Here is a 21,853-nt window from a genome sequence, read left to right as displayed (position 1 = left end):
TAAAGTCAAAATATGCCATAGCGATGGCCTTATTCCTAATTACCAAACCTGTTGCAGAGCTCTGTGGGAACATATTTCCTTACAAATTTTGTTTGTGTTTGGTTTTACATTTTATTTTTTGATGGTTTTCATGATCTGGGAGTGGATGATAGATCTACAGTATATTTTCCCTTTGTGTGCCTGCTTCCTTCCATGTGTGAAAGACAGAATGTATTTCTCTTTGCTAGTCTTCTGTAACCTCTCATACTCTTGAGGGTGATGTCTCAAGTTAATTTAATTTATTATTTCTTTGGGTGAAAATTATGAGTGACTGCTTATTTGTCTGAGATATTTTAGTAAGAATTAAAGCAAAATAAAAAAAAATTAAGACTGCTGTTCTTGACTTTTTGACATTTATCTTTTTCATATCAGTATGTATTTAGTCACAACATAGTGTCATTAGGAAAACAGAAGCAGTCCACTCTTGCCTTATAAGAAATTTAAGTGAAGAAGAGTCAATTAGAAGTACTGTTCTCCTTAAACCACTGAAGTAAAACACTCTGTTATTAATATGACTCCATTCTAAGAGGACACTGAAAAATGAAGGACAGAAGAGAGAACCTGCAAAAATTAGTGCATGGATGAAAATACCTTGAAGTGAAAGAAGTGTGGTGTATTAGAGATCAAGAGGTGATTGACTGTATTCTGCAGATATTTTTAGATGGAACACAAGCTAATCAAAGTCTCTCTTAATGTACAAAGACAGACATAAAAAGAACCAGTTTAATTTACTTTATACTAATTCAAATTTTAGCATAAGGCATGATATTTTGAGAGTAAGTAAAATTAATTGTTGAAATAGATATTTTTCCTTAAGGAGAGATGATGAATTCTCTATACTCAAACATTTTTGTAGGTAAGACTGGATATGTCTACCAGACATGTTATCTTGATCTTGAAGCACAAAGTTACTCAAGTCATCTGTCTGGTAACTACCCAAAATATATGATCATTGGCTTCAAAATCTGCTATTGTAAGATAAACAGAAATTAAGTGGATAGCTAAACATTTGTTTTCTTATGCTGAGTCCTTTTTGCCTCTGTGATGAATGATACAATTGTATTACAACATGTCCCCTTAGATTGTGTAACCAATACTGGAGTGTAATTGTGAAGCATCTATGAAGAAAACAAAATGCTGGTCTGTCATCTGAGTCAAATGTTATTGCCTTGAAATAGCGATGTTAATATCTGTATTATTGCATTTGCTTGTTGAGAGATTTAATTTTTCTTTATTTAAAGTGGCTCATTGAGACAGTCAACTGTGATGCAGCATCTGCATCATTTCTCTCCATGCCTCTTTGGTTTGAAAAAGTACAGTAGCTAGTTACATTTTACAATTTGCCCAGTTTCCTTTTCTTCCTCCCACAATCCCTAAACATGATCTGGGGTTCTTTTAGAATTATGGGATGTTTCTTAAGGCATTGCTTTTATGGCTAGTTTTGAAAGGCTTTCCGATAGAAAAAGTTAACCAAGTGTGACAAAATTTCTTATTTGTTCAGATTATATATCTTATGAATCTCAGGGTTTATTTTTCTAACATAAGTTGCATTTATTGCTGTGGATAAACTTTTTCAAGAAAAGGAGACATGTAGTGTGAACCTTTAACTTTATGATTGCTTGAATGGTTATGTATACTGCTGAAAAGAAATATGATGGAATATGAAATTAACAAAAGTTTAATAAGCATATGACTGATCAGACAAAGGATTATGTGTTTGTTTAATCTTCTTATTCCGTGATCCTATATCATATCCTTCACTGAAAATATCAACAAGCAGTAGCAGTACAGACTACAAGTTTATCGGGTAAGAGAATAAGCCTTGCCTCTGTGACTCAGATCTCAGCATGATAGAATATATCCTCTAGGCAATGTCTCTTGAAGGTAAAGACTGAGCCATGCACAGCCAGAGAGCTCCCTGATCCAGTCAAGGGCAGGCATCAGGATGTTGAGGTCAGAGCACTAAACATCTCTTCAGCTTCAAATATTTTTTAGGCATTTAAGTTCACAGCTACTAAAACAATGCTGCTAAAAGTGTGGTTGCATTTTGGTCATTAAATTGTTACACTTTTCATTAAGCTACCAAAGATGTAAAAAATAAAAAAATAGGCCTTGGATTCTCTCAGATGAATATTCAGCTGATGAGTTCCTTTGACTATTGTTCTCATAAATTCCAAAGTGAAACAGAGAGCAACATTACAAATTAGATACCATTTTCAAGGTGACTATCATCAATATCAAGAGCACTGAAAGTTGTCCTGGAATATGGGACATCTGACAGGTCTCATTGGGAAGTGGTTGTGACAAAGTACTCAGATTCTTGGAAAGGACAAAAATGGAAGGGAAGTTATAATTTGATTTATAACATAATTTGTTAGTTGAACTACTTTTTGATGTATAAATGAATAAATCACTGCAATGTTGGGTAAAAATCCCTTACAAGATATGTGTAGGGTGTTGTAGTTTTTTTAACTCAAGACCAGGGTAAAGATTTGGAAACACATGGGATTGTTGGGTTTTTTTATTTTCTTATTCAAAAGATATTTCTGTGGCCACTTTCATCTTGCAGAAGATTTGTGAAACTGAATTTTTGCTATATTAAAAAAAAAAGAAATCAGATAAATGAGGAAAACTTTAGCTGTTAAAATTTAATCCTGAATTTAAAAAAAGTATAAAGATTTTGCAACAGAATGTTATGATATTGAAATTTTTTATGAACTGTTATTTCCTCTTCTGTGATTGCATCATTTGGTTATAGAAATATCACAGATGTGTGTTAAGTTTCTTCCTGTGTTTTGCAGTAGTTCAGTAAGCACAGATGTATTGGTTTCACAGAGAGCTGTGATTTGCTGCCTTTCTCTCAGTAAAACTTCAAGTCTGGTAATAGTTCTGTAATGGTGATTCAGTGCCTGCTTGTCTTAATATAACAAATATTGCACTTAATAACCCTGTAGTCCACACTTTTTTAAATTTGTCTTTTTAAGATTCCAAAGAACTACTGGCAACACAGAGTCCATATATTGTGAAAGATTTTGTATTTGACATAAAATTTTCATGAATTTCAGTGTGAGTTATGATATTAGTGTCTCCAGTGATCTCACCAAATTAATTTACTTTTATTTTCAGTGTATAAAAGAATTATGTTTGCTGCTGCTTAACCAGTCCCTCCTGCTGCCGTCCTTAAAGCTGCTGGTAGAAAGCAAAGATCAAGATCTTCACGCTGTGGCACTGGAGCAGATAAGAGCTATTGCTAAGGTTTGAACAGTTGAATTAACCACCTTTCAGAGTCTGAAGTAATAAATTAGCTCTTCTATCTTTCATATAGCAAGCAGAGACTACTGAGACCTTTATTATTAAGATTTTACACAGCTATTGTTTCCACAGTGAGTGGTAACACTGGGCTAAGTAAAGTCTTTTATATATACTTGAGGTGATTAAAACTCAAACACTTTCTTGAAATTATCTAGTATGCTATTTTAAGTCAGTGTGGTGGAACAGAAGTTATTCTGTTACATGAAGTAGATTGTTATCTCTGTGTTCATATTCTAGCACTTCAGGGGTTTTTAAAGTGATAGTACATCAGATGAGTTAGCTTGTTTCTGAAAAACTTGGTGGTCTGTTTATATATAGGTGGAGAGCTGTTATAATCACTGATTTCTGTGATGATATCTTAGGGATTTTCATGCAGTTCTAAATAGGTTTTAGTCAATACTGCAGCAAAGTTTCTAGATAAAAAAACCCTTACATACTTTTTTTTTTCCCTTTGGACAAGTAGTGAAACACAACTAGATTTAAAACGTCTTGAAGCTTGTAATTGAACTTGTGCACGTACAATCTGGCTGTTTTGGATTTTGTTACTTACAGTCGATAATCTAGCATTGTACCACAAAAGAGAAGGGAGAAAATGTCTCAGACCTGTGTATGAAAAGGAATGGCTTTTTTGTCTGTCTTAATTAACTACGTTGAATGTTTCCAGAATTATATTTGGGTAGAAAAAACCTCATGTTTAATGTTTCCAAATTCTGTACTTTATCTTAGGGAGCTCTCGGTTGCACATTACAATACAAAATAATAATAGATGGTAAATTTTCCTTATGCTACTTCAAAATGAAACTGTCTATATGGAAATAGAACTGTATATATCTTTTAAAATAATCATCTCCAAAACACAAAAGCTTTGAAAATGTGTTTTACAGAAATTAAGATAGAAATTATAACTCTCTTCTGAGACAGGCAAAATAGGCATACATTTCCCTATTTCTGCAGCAACCTTTAACAACTCTTGTATTATATTAATCACCACAATTTCTTCAGATTTCTTGGTCTCAACAAATGATGCAATCCTATTTCCTTCTTCCACGTCATCTTCTGTTCCCTAGGAAAGATATTCTAAATCCTGCGCTTCCCAGGATTTTTCTCCTCACTTATTCTTCCTCATGTGCTGTGTCTTTCCTTCTTTTGCTGCACAGTATATTCCAGAAGCTTTCTCTTTGCATCCATTGGATAGACTGAGAAAGGATTTTATCTCCTTTCTAGAGCAGAGAAGACCGGTCAGAGAAGGAATAGGTCTCAAAGCATAGGGTCCATCTCACTTGATGCTAATTTTCCTTCAAAAGGACTTAGTTACCTAAATGGATGAAGCACCTGCTTTTTTAACTTGTTCTCTAACATTTAAAATGGTAGCACAGAAGGTTACATGTAATACATGTCTGCTTGTAGCAAAACTCCAATACCATAGTTAGCATCCAGCATGAATTTGGAGTATTTCCTAGTTGAGTTTGGCATTCTAAGCAAAGAACCACGGGTTCTTATGAAGATGTTCCTATTCCTTTTACTTTTTACAAATAAACCACAAATGTTCTGAGTTTTCCACAAAACATCATTTTATAAATATTAACTACCAAAACAATAGTAGATTATCTACTGTAGTTTTCTTTTACCACTTCCAATTTTGAAGTTTCTGTCTGCAAAACAAGACAGTTTTGTAACTGTTTTTAAACAAAATGATCTTATTGAAAAGCAAGTAGGAATCTGAGATATGCAGGCACCTTCTCAACTGTGTGTTCTTGTTAATGTTTTCAGATTGACTTTTTTTTGTTAACAGATGAAAGGTGCAGTGTGACTAGCTTTGAAGCTTGTCAGCAGGAATTTGTGAGCACATTTTATTTAACCATTTTTAAAACATAATGCAATGCAGTAGCACTTTCTGAATGGTTACTAATTGTATTGCTCTGTTTACTGGTCTGTTCTTTCTAGTGTGCTACAGCTGATTGCATTATACTGGAGTTTCAGGGCCAGGGACCATATTATATTCTTACTAATGTAAAGCACTTTGTATAACTGTGCAAACCTAATATGATTTTTTTTTTTTGGCCTTCTTATGCAGGAGGCAGCTTGATAACCTGTTTCTGTTCTTTCCATCTGAACTCGGTATTAATTTGAGAACATAGTTCTGTAAGAGCGCTAGGTAACCTAGAATTTTTGAAGCATTTATCTTTATTCTAATGTTTTGTCCTAAGTCAATGAAAAATTAACTTTTGACTTTATTAAATCAGGTCCAGCGCTTAGGCAGTACTTCGAATGTGACATTCCACTGCCCAAGTTAGGCAGGCATCTAGTACAGGAGAGTGCCAGGCTAAATTTAATAGCCAGTCTTATATTGTTTAAAAAGTATCTCTTACTCCTTGTTTCACATGCATCTCTTATGATTACATTAGCTAGTGTTGTACTGAAAGTGCCTGTATTTCTTAGCTATGTTGCTGTTTATTCAGTAGAATTTTATATGGATACTTTTTGCCTTTTAAAAACAGTAATTGGACTGTTAATGCTTTTTGTAGAATTCTTAATGAATTTTTCATAGAGTGCCCATTTCTGCTTACATTAAACAAGAAAAGGACAAATAACATCTGGCAAAGGGAAATCATAGCTATTGATTTCCTGACGTACTGCTAACACAGCTCACAAACATGACTGTGAGAAAAACACAGCACTTGCTTACTGATACAATGTATTAGTTAGCCATTTGTTGTATGTTACTGACAGCTTTATGGATGTTTACAGTTAAGGATGATGCTGAAGTGCTGATACTAGGAATTGTATAGCTTTTGCCTGTAATAAAACAACCAAGATTTTGTGTAAGCATTTTGAAATTGCAGACCTTTCTATTGTGTATCTTTTTATAAACTGCCACTTGTCTTTCTTAGATAACAGAAATAACTATTCTTCTTCTGCGTTGTGTGGTATGTGAGTAATTTAAAAAATACGGTTTGCTTGAATAAGCTTGACACTAAGCCAACAGGGCTCAGTTTGCCCTTGAGTCAGATGGTGTTTCGGAAGGGTTTCGGTGTTGCCTACTCACTTGGTTCTCTCTCAGAGATTAAGACTGATTTTTATACTTTTCACAGCACAAGTAAGTATTCTGTTACCTGTTGGTTGTTATACTGGTAATGTTGTTGTATACTGTTTGTTAAAACAGGTAATGAACGGGAGTTAACACAATCAGTGCAAATACTACTTCAATAAAGGCTATAATAGAAACTAAAATTAGAAAACATTTTTAGTTAATCTAAAATAGTACCTTTAGCTCATTTTACATACTATATTTTCACTCATGAGTTGCTGAGACTGTCTTTGCGGTGCGATCTATTGAAAAATGTGATATGAAACATCGTAAAGACTTGGTGCAATAACGGAATTTCTAGTGTTCTCCAGTGTCTTCTGTTGTTTATAGCTACTCTCTTTAGGTGACTTACTTTTTAAAAGAAATCTTGTTAAACTGTGTGTATAAGCTGACAGTGGTTATGCTAAAATATCTTTCTCTAATTTATTTTTTTATGGAATTTTTAATATGCCTGTCTCCCCTTATTTGTAGCTATAGACTACAATAGGGAATAAAATGAAAAGCATTTTTACCTGCAGTGGTTGTGGAGAGCTAATACTGTGGGAAATAACAGGTTCAGATCTTTTCTGCTGTTACATCAGCAGCAACTCTTACCTTTCCATTAGTATCCATATTTCATAACATATGGATTTTATAATGCATAAGTTGTGGATGAAATATTGCCTATTGCTAATACCAGAACCTCTAGACACCTGCACAAACAATGCTGACAGGGAATTGCCCAGACCCTGACTTGTCTTATAGTTAGGCAGAAGTTACCATGTGACCTGCTCTTGCTTATCTGAAGTTCTTGTCTTAGGAGTTTTTTTTTTTCTCTTTTTCCAAAGGAGCCGCATCCTAACAAGTACAGCTGCAGTGTCTAGGTAGGCTGTATTAGCACCCAGAAGAAATACTGGATGCTGATACAAGATGTGGCCTTGGACTTAGAGAGCAGATCCACAAAATTCTTGCATTCATGGTTGCCTGATTGACGTGGCCTCAGTGATTTATCAGTAAAGCCTTATCGGTGCCTCAAGTTCTTCTACTGAGTGCATTGGAAGAGATGCCACGTGTAACAAAGCTGATCTTAACCCACCTATCTCACACACAGTCCTTTTTGAAACTTGCAGGCTCCCTGACTCTGCTTCCCATGGGGACATGCTGCCTTGATAGAGCCCTCAGGCCTAGGCCAGTTTGCAGTTAGTAACTGTGCTGAAGACAAAGCCCCCAGTAGACATACTTAACCCTTGCTAATTATGCACTCACAATGATGAGTTGAGCCTAAAACACAAATTGCCATTCTAACTCAGAAATACAGCAGTCAGTGTGGGGATCAATAAAGGTTATGCAACTGCTTTGTGTTTGGATCATTTGGGGCATTAGGGAAACAGCTGGAATCAACTACCCTCTCCAAGAGCAGCACTTGGTAGTCTGCGATAAGATACCTCCTCATCCTGCTGAAGATGTACAGAAAGGGTTCAGTACTCAACTTGTGGAGAAGGAATGCAGGGGGGTCCTCACTTCTGTACCTGTTGAGAAGAACCTTGCTGAGATGTGGTTTTCCATCTGTAGATGCAGATCCATTTATAAATTCTTCATTAAAGAGAGATCTGATGAAATGCACAAGCCCTGTTTGAAGCATAGCTACAGCACTCTGCTTCAGTGGAGATTATGAGGGCGTCTGCTGTAATTCTGCTTCTCTGCTGTCTCACTTTTTAGATGAATAGGCATGTCTCTAGCAGGGAAACGTAATGAACATCACAGAGTGAGCTAGTCATCAGAGATACCTGTTGAATGCTTATATCATAAAAGTAGATTTCAGCCAATACCTAAATAGGTATGTAAGTCAAGGGAAAAAAGTCAGGATTTCCTCTCCTTAGCATAAGTATCCCTGGTAGTAATTTTTCACTTGTACACATGCACTCTGTGTATGTGGATGCCACAATGAATATGCACTGTCAAATCCTGCTGAAGGAGAGATGAATATGAACAGTAAATCTGCTCCAATTTAAGCCTTCTAGAAGTAACAGATTTTTACACTAATGAAAAATTCAGCACCCTCAGTGTGGAAGTTGAGATAGGCATAATGTGCTCTGAGTTTGTCATTACTGTGGTTTATCGTTTATTTACATGTTCACACAATATGGAAGGTGGCTGTGTGTTAATTTATGCTGAAGATACCTGCACTTCTGAGACTTGCCTAAATTGCTGTCAGTTGCATCCTATATCACTAGAACAGCATTTCTGGGATCAGCTATAAACTTTGCTGGAGCTGATGTTTTAAGACTTAGTTAGGATCTTGGGATAGTAAGGGCTGTGCATATGTGCAGACAGATCAGAAATGACTTATTAATACGATCCTACCTCAGCTGTCTGCCCAGAAGCAGCAGCTCTTTAACACTGGAATGGTAAGATTACTTTTTAATAATTTTCTTAATCAGGTTTTACTGTCATGTTTACAAGTCTTATCAAAAGAGGGATTTTGAAAAAGAGAATGTGCCATTTATCATCTGTCTGCTGTCGGCTGCTATTTGGAGTGTGTGCTAGAAGTATAAACTTGCAGCCTGCCTGTGATAATTTAAACAACATTTCAAATATAATTGAAACCATTGACAAATTACTTGAATTAATATTTTTTAAAAGGTAAAATTTGGAGGATCCGTCTGGAACTGTATTCTGGCTACAATGGAGGGAAGAATTACAAGTCTAGCCAAGAGTAAGAATAGGGCAAATATATAGGCTCTTTTTCCCATAGAGTTCTCAATTTCCAGTTATTTTCAGCTCATTGTATTTGTGTACTGTGTACCTGCCAGTGGTTTTCTTCCTCCGTTTTGTCCAATTTCTGCAAAACTTCGATGGGCTTTTATATTCTGCGATATCAATTGCCAAAGAGTTCAACAGCGTAAAACCCTAACAATTTCCTTTCGTGTACTCTAAATCTGATCCTACAAAATTAAATTGCTGCTTCATAAGTCTCTTTTTATGACAGATGTGTTTATTCAGTCCCTGCATGCTCCACTGACATTGATATCTGCTCTATGCCTTCTAAGCTACCTCTTTTATAAATTGGGGATTCCTAGTCTTAGTCATTTCTTGTACAGGCACCATATACTCTTCATGGTGTATTTTTTCTTGTAGATATATGGTCTCTATGTTTATATTGTTTCAGTTATTTTTTGCTTTAATGCTTGTTGTTCTAATTTAAAATTATTTTTGAATAGATGGAGTCTTAAAGTACATTTAAATTGATCTTTTAAAAATCTTAAGCTTACACACTAAGCAGCAGTGCTTAAACAAAACTGTCTTAAGATTTGAAATATACATTAGTTTATCAGAGTAGTACATAAAAGACTGTTTCAGTTGGAAGGGAAATAATCATCTAGTCCAACTGCCTGACCAGTTCAGGACTGACCAAAAGTTAAATGGTGTTATTAAAGACATTGTCCAAATGCCTGTTAAACACTGACAGACTTGGGGCCTCAACCATCTCTCTGGGAAGCCTGTTCCAGTGTTTCACCACCTTCTTCGGTAAATAAATGCTTCCTAACATCCAGTCAGAACCTCCCCTGATGCAGCTTTGAACATTCTTATGCATCCTATCACTAGATACCAAGGAGAAAAGATCAGCACCTCCCTCTCTACATCACTTTCTCAGGAAGCTAGAGAGAGCAATGAGGTCACTCTCAGCCTCCTTTTCTCCAAACCCAGAGTCTTCAGCCAGTCCCCACAGGACATTCATTCGAGCCCTTTCATCAGCTTTGTTGCCCTCCTCTGGACATATTCAAATACCTTCGTATCCTTCTTAAATCATGAGGCCCAGAACTGTACACAGTACTCAGGGTGAGGCTACACCAACATTAAATACAGCAGGATGATCCTCTCTTTTGACCAACTGACTCTACTGTGTTTGATTCGCCCCAGGACTGGCTTTAGCTGGGCGCACTACTGGATCATATTGAGCCTACTGTCAGCCAGCACCTCCAGATCCCTTTCTGCAGGGCTGCTCTCCAGCCACTCTTCTCTCAATTTATACTTGCATCTGGTGTTACTCCGTCCCAAGTGCAGAATGCATCATTTTGACTTGTTAAATTTCACCCCATTAATCATAATGCTCCAGTCTATCTAGTTCCCACTTCTCTTGGCCCTTGAGAGAGTCAATAACACCTCCACATTTGATATTTTCAACAAATGTGCTAATAACCATTCAACTCCTGCATCGAGATCATTGATAAAAACATTGAACAGAATAGGCCCTGGGTTTGAACCTAGGAACACCACTGGTGACTGGTCACCAGCCAGATGTAGCCTCATTATTGACAATCTGCATAGGTGTTGGTAAGGAATTTGTTTTGGTATGCATTTGTTTTTATTTAAACTAATGACTATCTCTTTGTATGCAATTGATACCCAATGATGTTAATAATTTTAAAACTACTGGACTATATGAGCTTGAGGATGAGCTGTCAGATACAGCCAAGAGCCTTTTGTCTCCTCTTTTGTTATCTGTGAAGACAAAATTATCTCATTTATGCATGAGTACAGACAGGTTGCTCTGCTTCTGTGTGGCATGAGGGCATCTTCATCCCCATAGTATAGCTCAGATGTTTAATGATTTTGTGCTGGAAAAGTCTTGTCTCTCTCCAATTTGTACATTTTTGAAATATGAAATTGCACTAAGTGATGGGGCTTTTTGTTAAATGAAATAATAGCCTGAAAAGCTAATTTGAATCAGACCTACCATCTGCTGTTAATCTCATTACTGCAGTTCTTGTTTGCGTTTAACATTCATAAAATCAAACACAAAGGCCTGTGTCAAGTTGCGGCCTACATACAGGTCAGGAACAGAGCACATGGAGCTTGGAGGTGAGGCAGGACATTGCTCCAGCCTCCCATTTCAGAATAGATGAGAGCTGTTTGGATAATGTCTTAGTGTGCCATGTGGTATGCTACAAGGTGCTAACACTGGGAATTTTATGTAATAATCATCCTGTCTTCAACAGGAGAATGTGTCAGTTATTAATATATGACAATTTAGGGAAATTATAGAATCATTCCCAACTTAAGAGAGCAGACAGACAGCATTCCTACAGTTCTTAGACTTTTCTGTAAACTGGACCTAATGCTACACTCTGTTGCATTGGCTTTGTAATCTATGAGGTGTTTATATGATGAAATGTGAAAATGGACAAGAGTTGTGGGAGATGAAGTTTATTCTTCAGATTTCAATGGAAAGGAAAACACAACTATCTAAATGGAGTAATGGAAGAAGTAGCACATGGGTGAAACAGCAAGCTCTCTTCCTGATCAATATGATAAAGCCCTTCTGTTTTTCTGGAAAGGTTCTGAAGTTCCAAAATTGGAAGTAATGTTTGTGTGTTATTAATGGTAAATTGAAGACAATAAAAAGAAGTTGTTTGGAGAATAGCTTCAACTGGAATATTTTATCCAAGGATTCATGCTTGATAAAATACAAAAACTTTTCATGCTTCAGTGTTTCATAGAATCATAGAATGGTAGGGTTGGAAGGGACCTTTAGAGATCATCTAGTCCAACCCTCCTGCAGAAGCAGGTCCACCTAGATCAGGTTGGACAGTAGCATGTCCAGGCAGGTCTTGAAGACCTCCAAGGACCTCTTGTCTTTTTGCTTTTTAAATTCTATTTTATATTGCATAAAGTGCATCTTCCAAAATGGAGCAAGAGATTATTCTATTTCTGTTGCTTACCCCATATATGCTTTCAGTCATCATGCTGATTTTTCAGCTCTTTCACAGGAAAATGATACTGAGCCTAAAATTATTTAGATACAATAAAGACCTCTCTTCTAAAAATTTTGTCATGCTAATTAGATAAGATTGCATGTTTTCAAGTGTCAGTGCCACATCTCTCAGTGTATAGTAGTCATGACGTATAGCCCTGTCTAGTAGTGTAATTGGTAAGTACTGACTTACTGGATCACAGGGTCTTTATTACTTACTGATACCCTGGTACCAGCCATGTAAGATAGTACATTGCAGTCATTGGAAACTATTACCTTCTCCTTGTTTGGTTGCCTTTTTTTAATTATATAATTGTTTTATTGCACTTCTTGAAGTGATAAGACATCTAATCTGATTAAACCAGCAGGAACCAGAAGAACGCAGGAAAGACATGTCAAAATTAACTGAAAAAGAATTTAAGATATTCTGTAGTGTTATTTGTAAAGCTATACATAAGATTTTCAGGGAAATATCCTCTCTCAAGTATCAAGTAGCTGCATTTTTCTGAGGCATCTAAGGTGTCTCGCAGAGATAGCCGCACTGTGCTCTAAGGCTTTTCCAGTAAAACTTTTATTCTTCAAAAAAATCTCATCCTTACTGTGAGTGTTGAAACTCTGGAAAATCTGATTGAGTCTGTGGGTGTTGCCTATCATAGCAATACAAGGAATGTATTATAAGAATATAGAGTGACCAGAACTTAACGTACTCAGCTCTGGCCTTCCTCAGAGTGTCATTCTTGATACAGAGGTAACTAGAGTGGTCTGTTCTGGGCTGGGGCTGAGAACCTGTGAAAAGTCTGTAAAGCTGTTCATGTAATCTTAGCCAGGTTGTTAAGCATCCTTATTCCTTAACTTTCTGCAGGTCAAATTTTTATATCAATGAGAGAGAGACTGTTGAAGACATACCTATACAAGTTCTGAGTGTGTATCCTTGTCATTAATCCGTATGGAATACTCATCTCTCTTTCAAGGTCACTCTGTGCAGTTCAAACATTCCTGATGTTCTGGCTGATGGATGTGTCTAGTAATTAATTTTTAATTACTTTGAATTTTTCTTTCTTCATAGGTTGATGAGTCTAATTGTGATGCTGAAATACTCTCCTTGCTCCTCAATGCCAAGCTAGTGGTGAAGTGTGTATCTACTGCTTTCTATCCTGGTCTTGTTCACCACTTACTGTCTAACCACGAAGAAGGAGGCTGGGATGTAGAGGAGACTGCAAAACAGCTTAAAGAAGCAGGATTCAGCGTAGAGGCTGGGTCCCTCTTGATGACCCATCAAGGGACTCATCCAGCACTCAGGACTTTTACTACTGCCCTTCAGGCTATTCAGCATTGGATCTAGAAATGTTGAATTTGTGTGTTTGTCTGCCTTTTTGCTGGAAGGTCTTACACAAAAGGGAAAAACTGCTGTTCTAGTGAAGTAACAAAGTTAGTTATTACCTGTGTTTTCTAGAAAACACAAACATCACACTTACAGTGAATTCCCATATACTTGTGATCGTTTAAGAAAGTCATTGGTGCTGATGGTTACCATTCTTTTATGCTAGCAAGGCATTGAATCTGATAGTCCTTTTCAGATTGAAGGAAAGTGTTAAATGATTACAAATCATACAAGTGTTAAATGAAATACAAATGAAGCACTAGTAGGTTGACAGGTTATATACAATTTGTGTTGGTATCTGTATGTAATTTACTCTTGTTATAACATAAAACTGATGTAAAAAGATAAACATATATAGAGCGAAACAAAAATCACAATGAAAAGTGATTTCAGAGAATTTAAAAACCTTAAAATTTGGTATTGTGCAATGTTGTTACCACAGCTTTTGTTTGCAAGAAATAAAATATTTTGCATTTACTGTAGTGTCTTCTTTTCTCCCTTTAGACAGATATATATCTTTTTTCATCCCCTTCTATCTGAAACTCCCGTCTTTCCTTAGTGGTGCTGCAGTTCCCTGTGCTTGCAGACAGTTCTAGCTTTTGAGGTATTTTTCTCCACAGTTTGGGAAGCCCCATCTCAAATACTAACCATTTGTTGATAGCTTCTGTGAATACACTTTCAAATACACTTTATATTTTTTTTTCCCTGAGTAGTTCATTTCCTGAAATGACATAGATGAGTTTGTTTCCAAATGTCTTTCTGTCTTAATAAGGAAAAGTATTGGAGTGTTTTCAGATATTTTATTTTAACAAGGGGACTGTGTTTATTGCACCGCAGTACCCCAAGGCTTTGATGTTTCCATGCGTTTATATAAATTTGCTGTTAAAATTCATTTGTAAATCTTTTACCTAATCTTGTCTATGGATCTAATGTACGGAGACATTACACATAAGATACATAGCGTAATACAAGTAGCAAGCAAACTCTAGAGGTAATGTCATCTAACCTCCTCCTCAAGGCAAGGTTCCTTTATTGTTGGAGCAGGTTGCTCAGGACTGTATTTAGTTGGGTCTTGAAAAGCTCCAAGGATGAATGTCCCACTGCTTGGCTGTTCCCACGTTGAAAAGCTTTCTATGTTTATCTTCTTGTTTGAACCTTTCTCCTTTAAGTTTCTGCCAATTGTCTTTCATACTCTCACCATGCGTGCTGTGAAGAACCTGGCTCCAACATCTTGAAAACTTTCTTGTAAGTATTGTGTCCCCCATAGCTTTCTCTTCTCACAACAAACCAACCCCAAAAGAAGAACAGAAAAACAATCCTAATGCAGTGATTGCTATTCATAGGTGGTTTACCTGCCTGTCTTGTGCCTACAGTTCAGATGCTGGTGATGGAGTCCTTTAACACTGGTAATGTTCAGCCAAATTAGGCAACAGCAGGATCCAGTTCAGGTGTGGTTGCTCTGTGCTTTAGCAATAACGCTCTTACCTTGATCTCTTTGGTATCTGGGATAGCAGCCTGTTCATTCTGCTGTGTAGTAACAAACAATATTACTGAGATAATATTTTCTAAAATCCTCCTTTTTCCTAAATATCGTCCTAAATCACAAAGAAGGAAGAGTACATTGAAAGCTTGAAGTAGCTGTTTAATTACAGATTTGTATTACTGAGTGACATTTGTGGATCCAAAACTGCTTCATTAGCATTGTCTTTGACATGGGATGTTCTTTGTTTTATGAGCTTGTAGTATTATCAGCTGTGAAAATTGTTCAGATGTTAGCCTTATTTCCTACCTTACACTGGATTCTTAACAAGAACTTTTTAACAATGCTTTAGTTCTTCAGATTGTTATCTTGTTTTTTATACTTGCCGGTCCCAAGTGTTTTACTGAAGGTTCTCTCATATGTGTCTGACATGTTTCAAAGTCAAATTGATATCATTTAGCTATATTGCCTTACGTTCTCTTATGTTAGCAGTCCCAAGAGCCCCAGAGTGGTAATGCAAACTCTATTGGAATTGTAGAGTTAAAAAAAAAAGGAAAACATTTTGAAGAGGGAATGTAACTGAAAATCAGTAGCTGCTAACAAGCCATAAGGTATACCTCCAGCAAGTAAACCTTGGGCTATTCTGTAGAAGATATTTTTGTACTTTACAGTGGAGTGTTCTGGTCTGTCTGCATGTTTTGTTCTCAGGTTACTAAGTTCAGCACTAGATTTTCTGACTGTTCTCATTCAGGATCATGAAAAGTTTGTGTATAGGGTCACTTTAGAGCTGAGCTGTAGATAAAGCCCTAATGAGTGTTACTGATCCCAAAAGCAGGTGAATAAGGAGTTGAGGTGTTTCCTGGAGCAATGCTTCCTATGGCAATTAAGCCTCTTTTGCCTGAAAGGTACTGAGAGTATTTGCATCTTTGAAGAGCTTTTTGCTCCCTGATTGATAGATGCAGCAAAATATATATATAACCCTTCTTTTGGATAAGTAGAAACAGAGATTAGGGAAGAAGGATCATAATTTAAAGTTTCTTTCTCTGCTGGAAATCCTAAGTGGTGATGATGCATCGTTGTAACAGTTGCAGAGTAGAACTTTTGTATTTATAAATGAAACAGTGCAATTTGATGAGTGCAGCGGCTGCATATGGTTCAGATATTTTCCTTGTGTAATGGTTCTGTCTGTGATTTATTGATTTTAACATTTCACACTTTGAAAAGACACTTTGAGAATATGGCCTTAGAATAGATATAACTTCATTGCAGGGGTGAGAATTTCTACACTTGCAAAAACACCAACTTTTTTCAAGGTTATTTTTCTTTACTGCTTCTTTCCCATCAAAACCCACCAAACTGGGCAAGGATTCTGTGCAAGGTCAGATTTCACAAAACAGTAGGCAGTTGTAACTGTGCCTCTGTTACCCACCAAACAGGGTAAGAACTACATGAAACCATGGGCCATTTGTTTCTCAAAAGGGTGGTGGGTTACCACCCAGACAGCTCTTCTCCCAAAGAGATGCAGAGGCATGAGATGACAGCAGACCACGTAGGAACTGAAGACTTTGCCTGCATTCGTTTGTCAGCCGATGAGTAAGGAACAAAAAGGTCTCATCTGGAGAGCAAATTGAGGCCAGGGCAACATTGAAACATGCACAGCAATTGAAGGAAGTGGAAAAGGGGACCAAGGCAAGGATTTTGCTAGGGTTGTATTTCACTGCAAAACACACAGCAAGTAACATCTAACACCTTGCTGACTTCTTGTTCTGATTTATGATAGAGACACTAAAGGAAGGGAAAAAGCACAAAACTAGAAGTGTTACACCTTCAAAATGGGTTTATTTTTGTAGCATTGCCCACCATGTGTGCCACGTCTCCTACTTAAAATTTTCCAGATTCCTAAATTCTAGTGTTTTTAAAAGAGTACACATTTTCAGTAAAGGTCAGAGACTTGTCTCACTTCCAAGGTTGCGTGACTTAATCTGTATGCCCAACTTCTCAATAAACTTGTCTATCAGTAGGGCCACTTATTTATGTTTTCATCTTTCATTTGTTCCAAATGATGTTCCTACTTCTTTTATCAGAAAAAGCTGAAAAAACAAATCACTGTCCACCATCTCTGTTTGTATGGACCTACACTCATCCCTAGCTGTGTCTTTCCAATCTGTTGAGTCCTAATATACTTAGTTACTGCTCTGTAACCGTTGGTCATCCCCTTTCTTTATCTCTGCATATTTTTGGAGTATTTTTTGACATATAGAAGGGAAGAGTAGAGCCACGCCTTGTGGCAAATGTCACAGTCACACCCAAGGTTCATCTAGTGGCAAAAAAATGTTTTTCAACTTGATTATTTAACTTATACTGAGCACTTGAGGTAGTGTTTGAGTAGGATTATTTTACTTTACCCTGAGCTCTCTTTCTACATTAGTAACAGTCATCTGAGATTGCTTTACTTTATATGTCTTTTACAGTTTAAGACTTATTTTTTTCCCATGTACATCATCAGTTATTTACAAGTTCATTTACAAATTGATTGCCCAGACAGTGGGTTTCATAAAGACTTCAAATAGTTTTTCATTCAACCCTCTTTTGTACTCAAAAACTTGTCTTCATTAGCACTTTTTGGCAACTTTACTATTGGTCCCCTTTTGTAGACACTGAAAATAAACTTGAGTCTCTTTAGCAACTGCCTGTGCTTGAAAACAGCTGGCTTATTTGCTGAAGATGAGGCATATATGTAAAAGCAGCTCAGTTATAGCTAGATCTGACAAGCTGGTCAGCATTTCTACCAGCTGTCCCGTAGCACAGCCGTGGCATTTCCAAACCTCAGTTTCCCCTGTCACTTATCCACACCAGATACATGGCAGTCAGGGGAAGTTTTTGATGCATGTGTCAGCTGACCCTGGCTGAAGGGCAGGTGCCTTCCAAAGCTGCTCTATCACTCCCTCAGCTGGACATGGGAGACAAAATGTAATGAAAGGCTCAAAGGTTCAGATAAGGACAGGGAGAGATGTCTCACCGTCATGGGCAAAATACACTTCACATGGGGAAAGTTATTTTTTTTCCATTCAGATTGGAGTAGGGTAATGAGAAATCAAATCTTAAAAACACTTTCTCCCTATCCCTCCCTCCTTTCCAAGCTCTACTTTACTCTCAATTTTCTCTGCCTTATCCCCCACTAGTGGCACAGAGGGACAGGGAATGGAGTGTGGTCAGTTCATCACACATTATCTCTGCTATTGCTCCTCCTCAAGGGGAGAACTCCTCATTTTTCCCCTTGTCCAGAGTGTGGTCCCTCCCATGGGAGACAGTCCTCCATAAACTTCTGCAATCTGAGTCCTTCCCATGGGCTGCAGTTCTTCATGAACTCCTACAGTGTGAGACCCTATCACAGGCTGCAGTGCTTCAGGAACAGACTGCTTCCTGACAGCAAACTCCCTGCAGCATGGGTCCACAATGGGTCCACAGGTCTTGTCAGGAACTTACTCCAGCATGGGCTTCCTATGGGATCAGAGCCTCCTTTGGGCATCAACCCCTTCTGATGTGGGTCCTGCCCTAGCTGCAGGTGGACCTGAGCTGCTCTGGACCTGAGCACCTTTTCCCATCTTTGACTGACTTGGGTGTCTGCAGAGTTGTTGCTCTCATAGTCTCATTCGTCTCTCTGGCTGCAGTTGTACAAGATTTTTTTTGTACCAGTGAGTGTTAAACAGAGATTCATTCTTTAGAAGCTGTGAAATGCTACTGCATTTCCTGATAGCAGTTGGTGCAAGTCAGCCTGTTTTCTCAAAGCACAAAGGTAATGGAAATACTAGACCTGGTGCACTATTTAGAAAGAAATAAAGGGAAACGGTGATCTCTGACAGAAATAAGATAATGGTGAAAGTCATTGCATGAAAACTTTAATACTATTAATGTGATTACCATTAAAACTGAATTAACAGTTATTCCTCTCTCTCTGACACCATCACTGTACTCTGTTAACAGAATCATAGAATGGTAGGCATTGTAAGAGACCTCTAAAGATCATCTAGTCCAAACCCCCTGCTAAAGAAGGTCCACATAGATCAGGTCACACAGGAACAGGTCCAGGTGTGTTTTGAAAACCTCCACAGAAGGAGACTCCACAGCCTCCCTGGGCAGCCTGTGCCAGGGCTCCCTCACCCTCATATAAAAGTATGTTTTCCTTAAGCTGGAACACAAAAAATTCCACTTACGTCCATTACCCCAGTCCTGTCACTGGACACTACAGAAAAAAAAGTGTTGCCCCATCCTCTTGACATATACTTTTAAATACTTGTAAGTATTAATGAGGTCCCCCCTCAATCTCCTCCAGGCTGAACAGTCCCAGTTCCTGCAGCCTCATAAGGAAGATGCTCCAGTCCCCTGATCATCTTGGTGACCCTGCACTGGACTCTCTCCAGAAGAGAAGACTGAAGCAAAGAAGCCAATTAATAATTCTGTCTTCTCTGCATTCTCTGTCACCAGGGCACCCTCCTTGCTCATCAGCAGGCTCACATTCTCTCTAATCATCCTTTTGTTGCTGATGTGTTTGAAAAAGCCTTCTTGTTTTCCTTTACTTCCTTTGCCAGCTTTAATTCCAACAGGGCTTTGGCCTTCCTGATTTTGTCCCTACATACTCTGGTGATGTTCCTATAATCTTCCCAAGCAACCAGACCCTTTTCTTACCTTATGTGTATTTCTTTCTTCTCCTTTAGTTCCAGTAATTCTTTTTTCATCTATGTAGGCCTCTTGCCTCCTTTTCCTGATTTTTTACTTGTGGCAACACACTGATCTTGAAGGAGGTGGCACTTGAAGATGGACCAGCTTTCTGTCACTGAATATCCTCTTAGTCTACTCTTCTAGACTTCTCTTGCTTGCAGGGCATGATTACAGGGAAACCAGCTTCACACAGAGCTGTGATTTATAGTCCAATGTCCTTCGTAACCCAGATACAGAAAACTGGATAACAGACTTTTTCTGTGAGAATCTTTATCCACATAATGTGCATGTAAAATATTTATTCTAATGAGCAAAGCAGATGTATGCTGTTTAAAAATAAAAAGTAATGCTTGAAAACAAATAAGCAGAAGGAGTTTAGTCTAAATGGGAGAACAATACAGAACAAAAACTGCAAATGAAACCGAGGGGTGATTTTAATTAAACTGGTAGTACCATCTGTGCTGATTCTGGCTATAGAAGAAATAAGACATGGTAGTATCTGAATGCAACTTTCAATAATATGCATATTGGATATATATAGGCAGAATCCTGTATAATCTCAAAAAATGAATAGTAGTCCATTTGAACATACAGTCTTTCTTCTGTGAGTACTCCATTAATGAGATGTTAATGTTTATCTGCTGCTGAATGTTAGTGTTGCTTTAAATGTTATTTCTGGTAAAGAGATTGCAGAGGAAACTGGATCAAAAGCCAGCTTATGCCGTTTTGTGCTTTGGAGGTACAACTGCTACAGCTGTTAAGTAAAAAGTGTGTTTCTAAGATGTGATTTGTTTTCAGTCTTTGACACTTCCTTAAAGTATTCAAAACTGATGGACATAAGTGGAGGGAAAAAAAAGTGTTTGTGAGATACGGTTTTCCATGTGAAGTCCAGTTTAAGATAGTTCAATATTCAAGAAATTTAAAGATTTAAGTTTTTAGTTATCAGCATCATATCCAAGTTATAATTCTTATCTCTTCAATAACTCAATAGATCTTCAGAGGAGGGAAACTCCTGGTTAGATATTTAAATGAAAAACAACTGACATGACAACAACAAACAGCTCAGACTAATTTTGAGACTTAAAAAAATATTTTAGCACATACATTTCAGGAATTTGAGGGTTTAGGTCTGGAAAGGAATGAAAGTAGTATGTCTCGCTTACAGATATGGGCAATGAGCAAAGATTAATGAAGGGAGATACAAGCCACAGTTTGTAATTAGAGCTTAGAGCTCTAGCTGTTGATTCCTCCAGATCATTTTGCTTTTAAAGAACAATAATTATTATGATCCCTGGAGGCCTCAGTAAAGACTCATTGTGTGAAAGCACTGCACCTGTATGTAATGGAATATTTACATTATATTTTAAAGTCTCTGTGTCCAGAGAAAGCAAACAGCGAACACATTGTGATAACATGACCTGTGTAACACAGATTCTGCTCAACTTCTGCTTGGCCTTACCAATATAAACCATACCAGGTTGAAAACGTCATTTTCATTTTGTTCACTAAATTAGGCTTGTTTCTTTCACCACTTTTGTCTAATGTTTCTTAGTTCAAAGCGAAGTTTGATCTTATATGCCAATTGTCAGGAAAAAATACTACAGGCTAGGAAGGATATACTGCCTTTAGTTAAATGTCAGTGCCCCAGATCTGGGCACTCTGTCTCTCTTTTAAAGAAAATGAAGGTGACAGCTTGAAGAGCATCTCTAGAAATTAACAGGAAGTTCTTCTGGAACTTGTTTTCTAAGTGACTTACAGGGGTGAATGTGTTAAATTGGGTATTTTGTCAGATTTCAGTAAACATATATCAAGCAATATCTCAGGAGGAAAAAAAGAGGGAAGAGCTTTGACTCATGAGATTAGTTTGCAGAAGTCATGGTAAAGCCATCAGTCCTCTCTGATACTAGAAAGAGTAGTACTTTCTTTTTCTTATTATTCCATAATCATATTTATATATAAAATTAGCAGTATTGAAAAAAGAAAGGGTAAAGGAAAAATAACTTTTGCACTTGGCACTTTACTAGCTGCAGGAGCTTTTTAACACATTTATATGTAATTTTATGAAATGCCAATAAAATACTTTTCAGTTGCCCGCATGAG

General features: G+C 37.3%; 1 protein-coding gene across 3 annotated transcripts in view; it reads left to right on the top strand.

Annotated features, from left to right (window-relative positions):
* Positions 1–13,992, top strand: part of NBAS (NBAS subunit of NRZ tethering complex) — a 163,294-nt gene extending 149,302 nt beyond the window's left edge. For all 3 annotated transcript variants that reach the window (XM_061989926.1, XM_061989927.1, XM_061989925.1), the window contains 2 exons: positions 3,166–3,294; positions 13,240–13,992. In XM_061989926.1, coding sequence (XP_061845910.1) covers positions 3,166–3,294; positions 13,240–13,515 — 405 coding nt within the window. In that variant the 3' untranslated portion in view covers positions 13,516–13,992. The remainder of the gene's footprint in view (positions 1–3,165; positions 3,295–13,239) is intronic.
* The last annotated feature ends 7,861 nt before the right edge of the window (positions 13,993–21,853 follow it).

The sequence above is a fragment of the Colius striatus genome, chromosome 2 (assembly GCF_028858725.1).
Source record: "Colius striatus isolate bColStr4 chromosome 2, bColStr4.1.hap1, whole genome shotgun sequence".
NCBI classification, from domain to species: domain Eukaryota; kingdom Metazoa; phylum Chordata; class Aves; order Coliiformes; family Coliidae; genus Colius; species Colius striatus.
The sequence above is the reverse complement of the archived record's forward strand: the minus strand, read 5'-3'. Positions and strand labels throughout refer to the sequence as shown.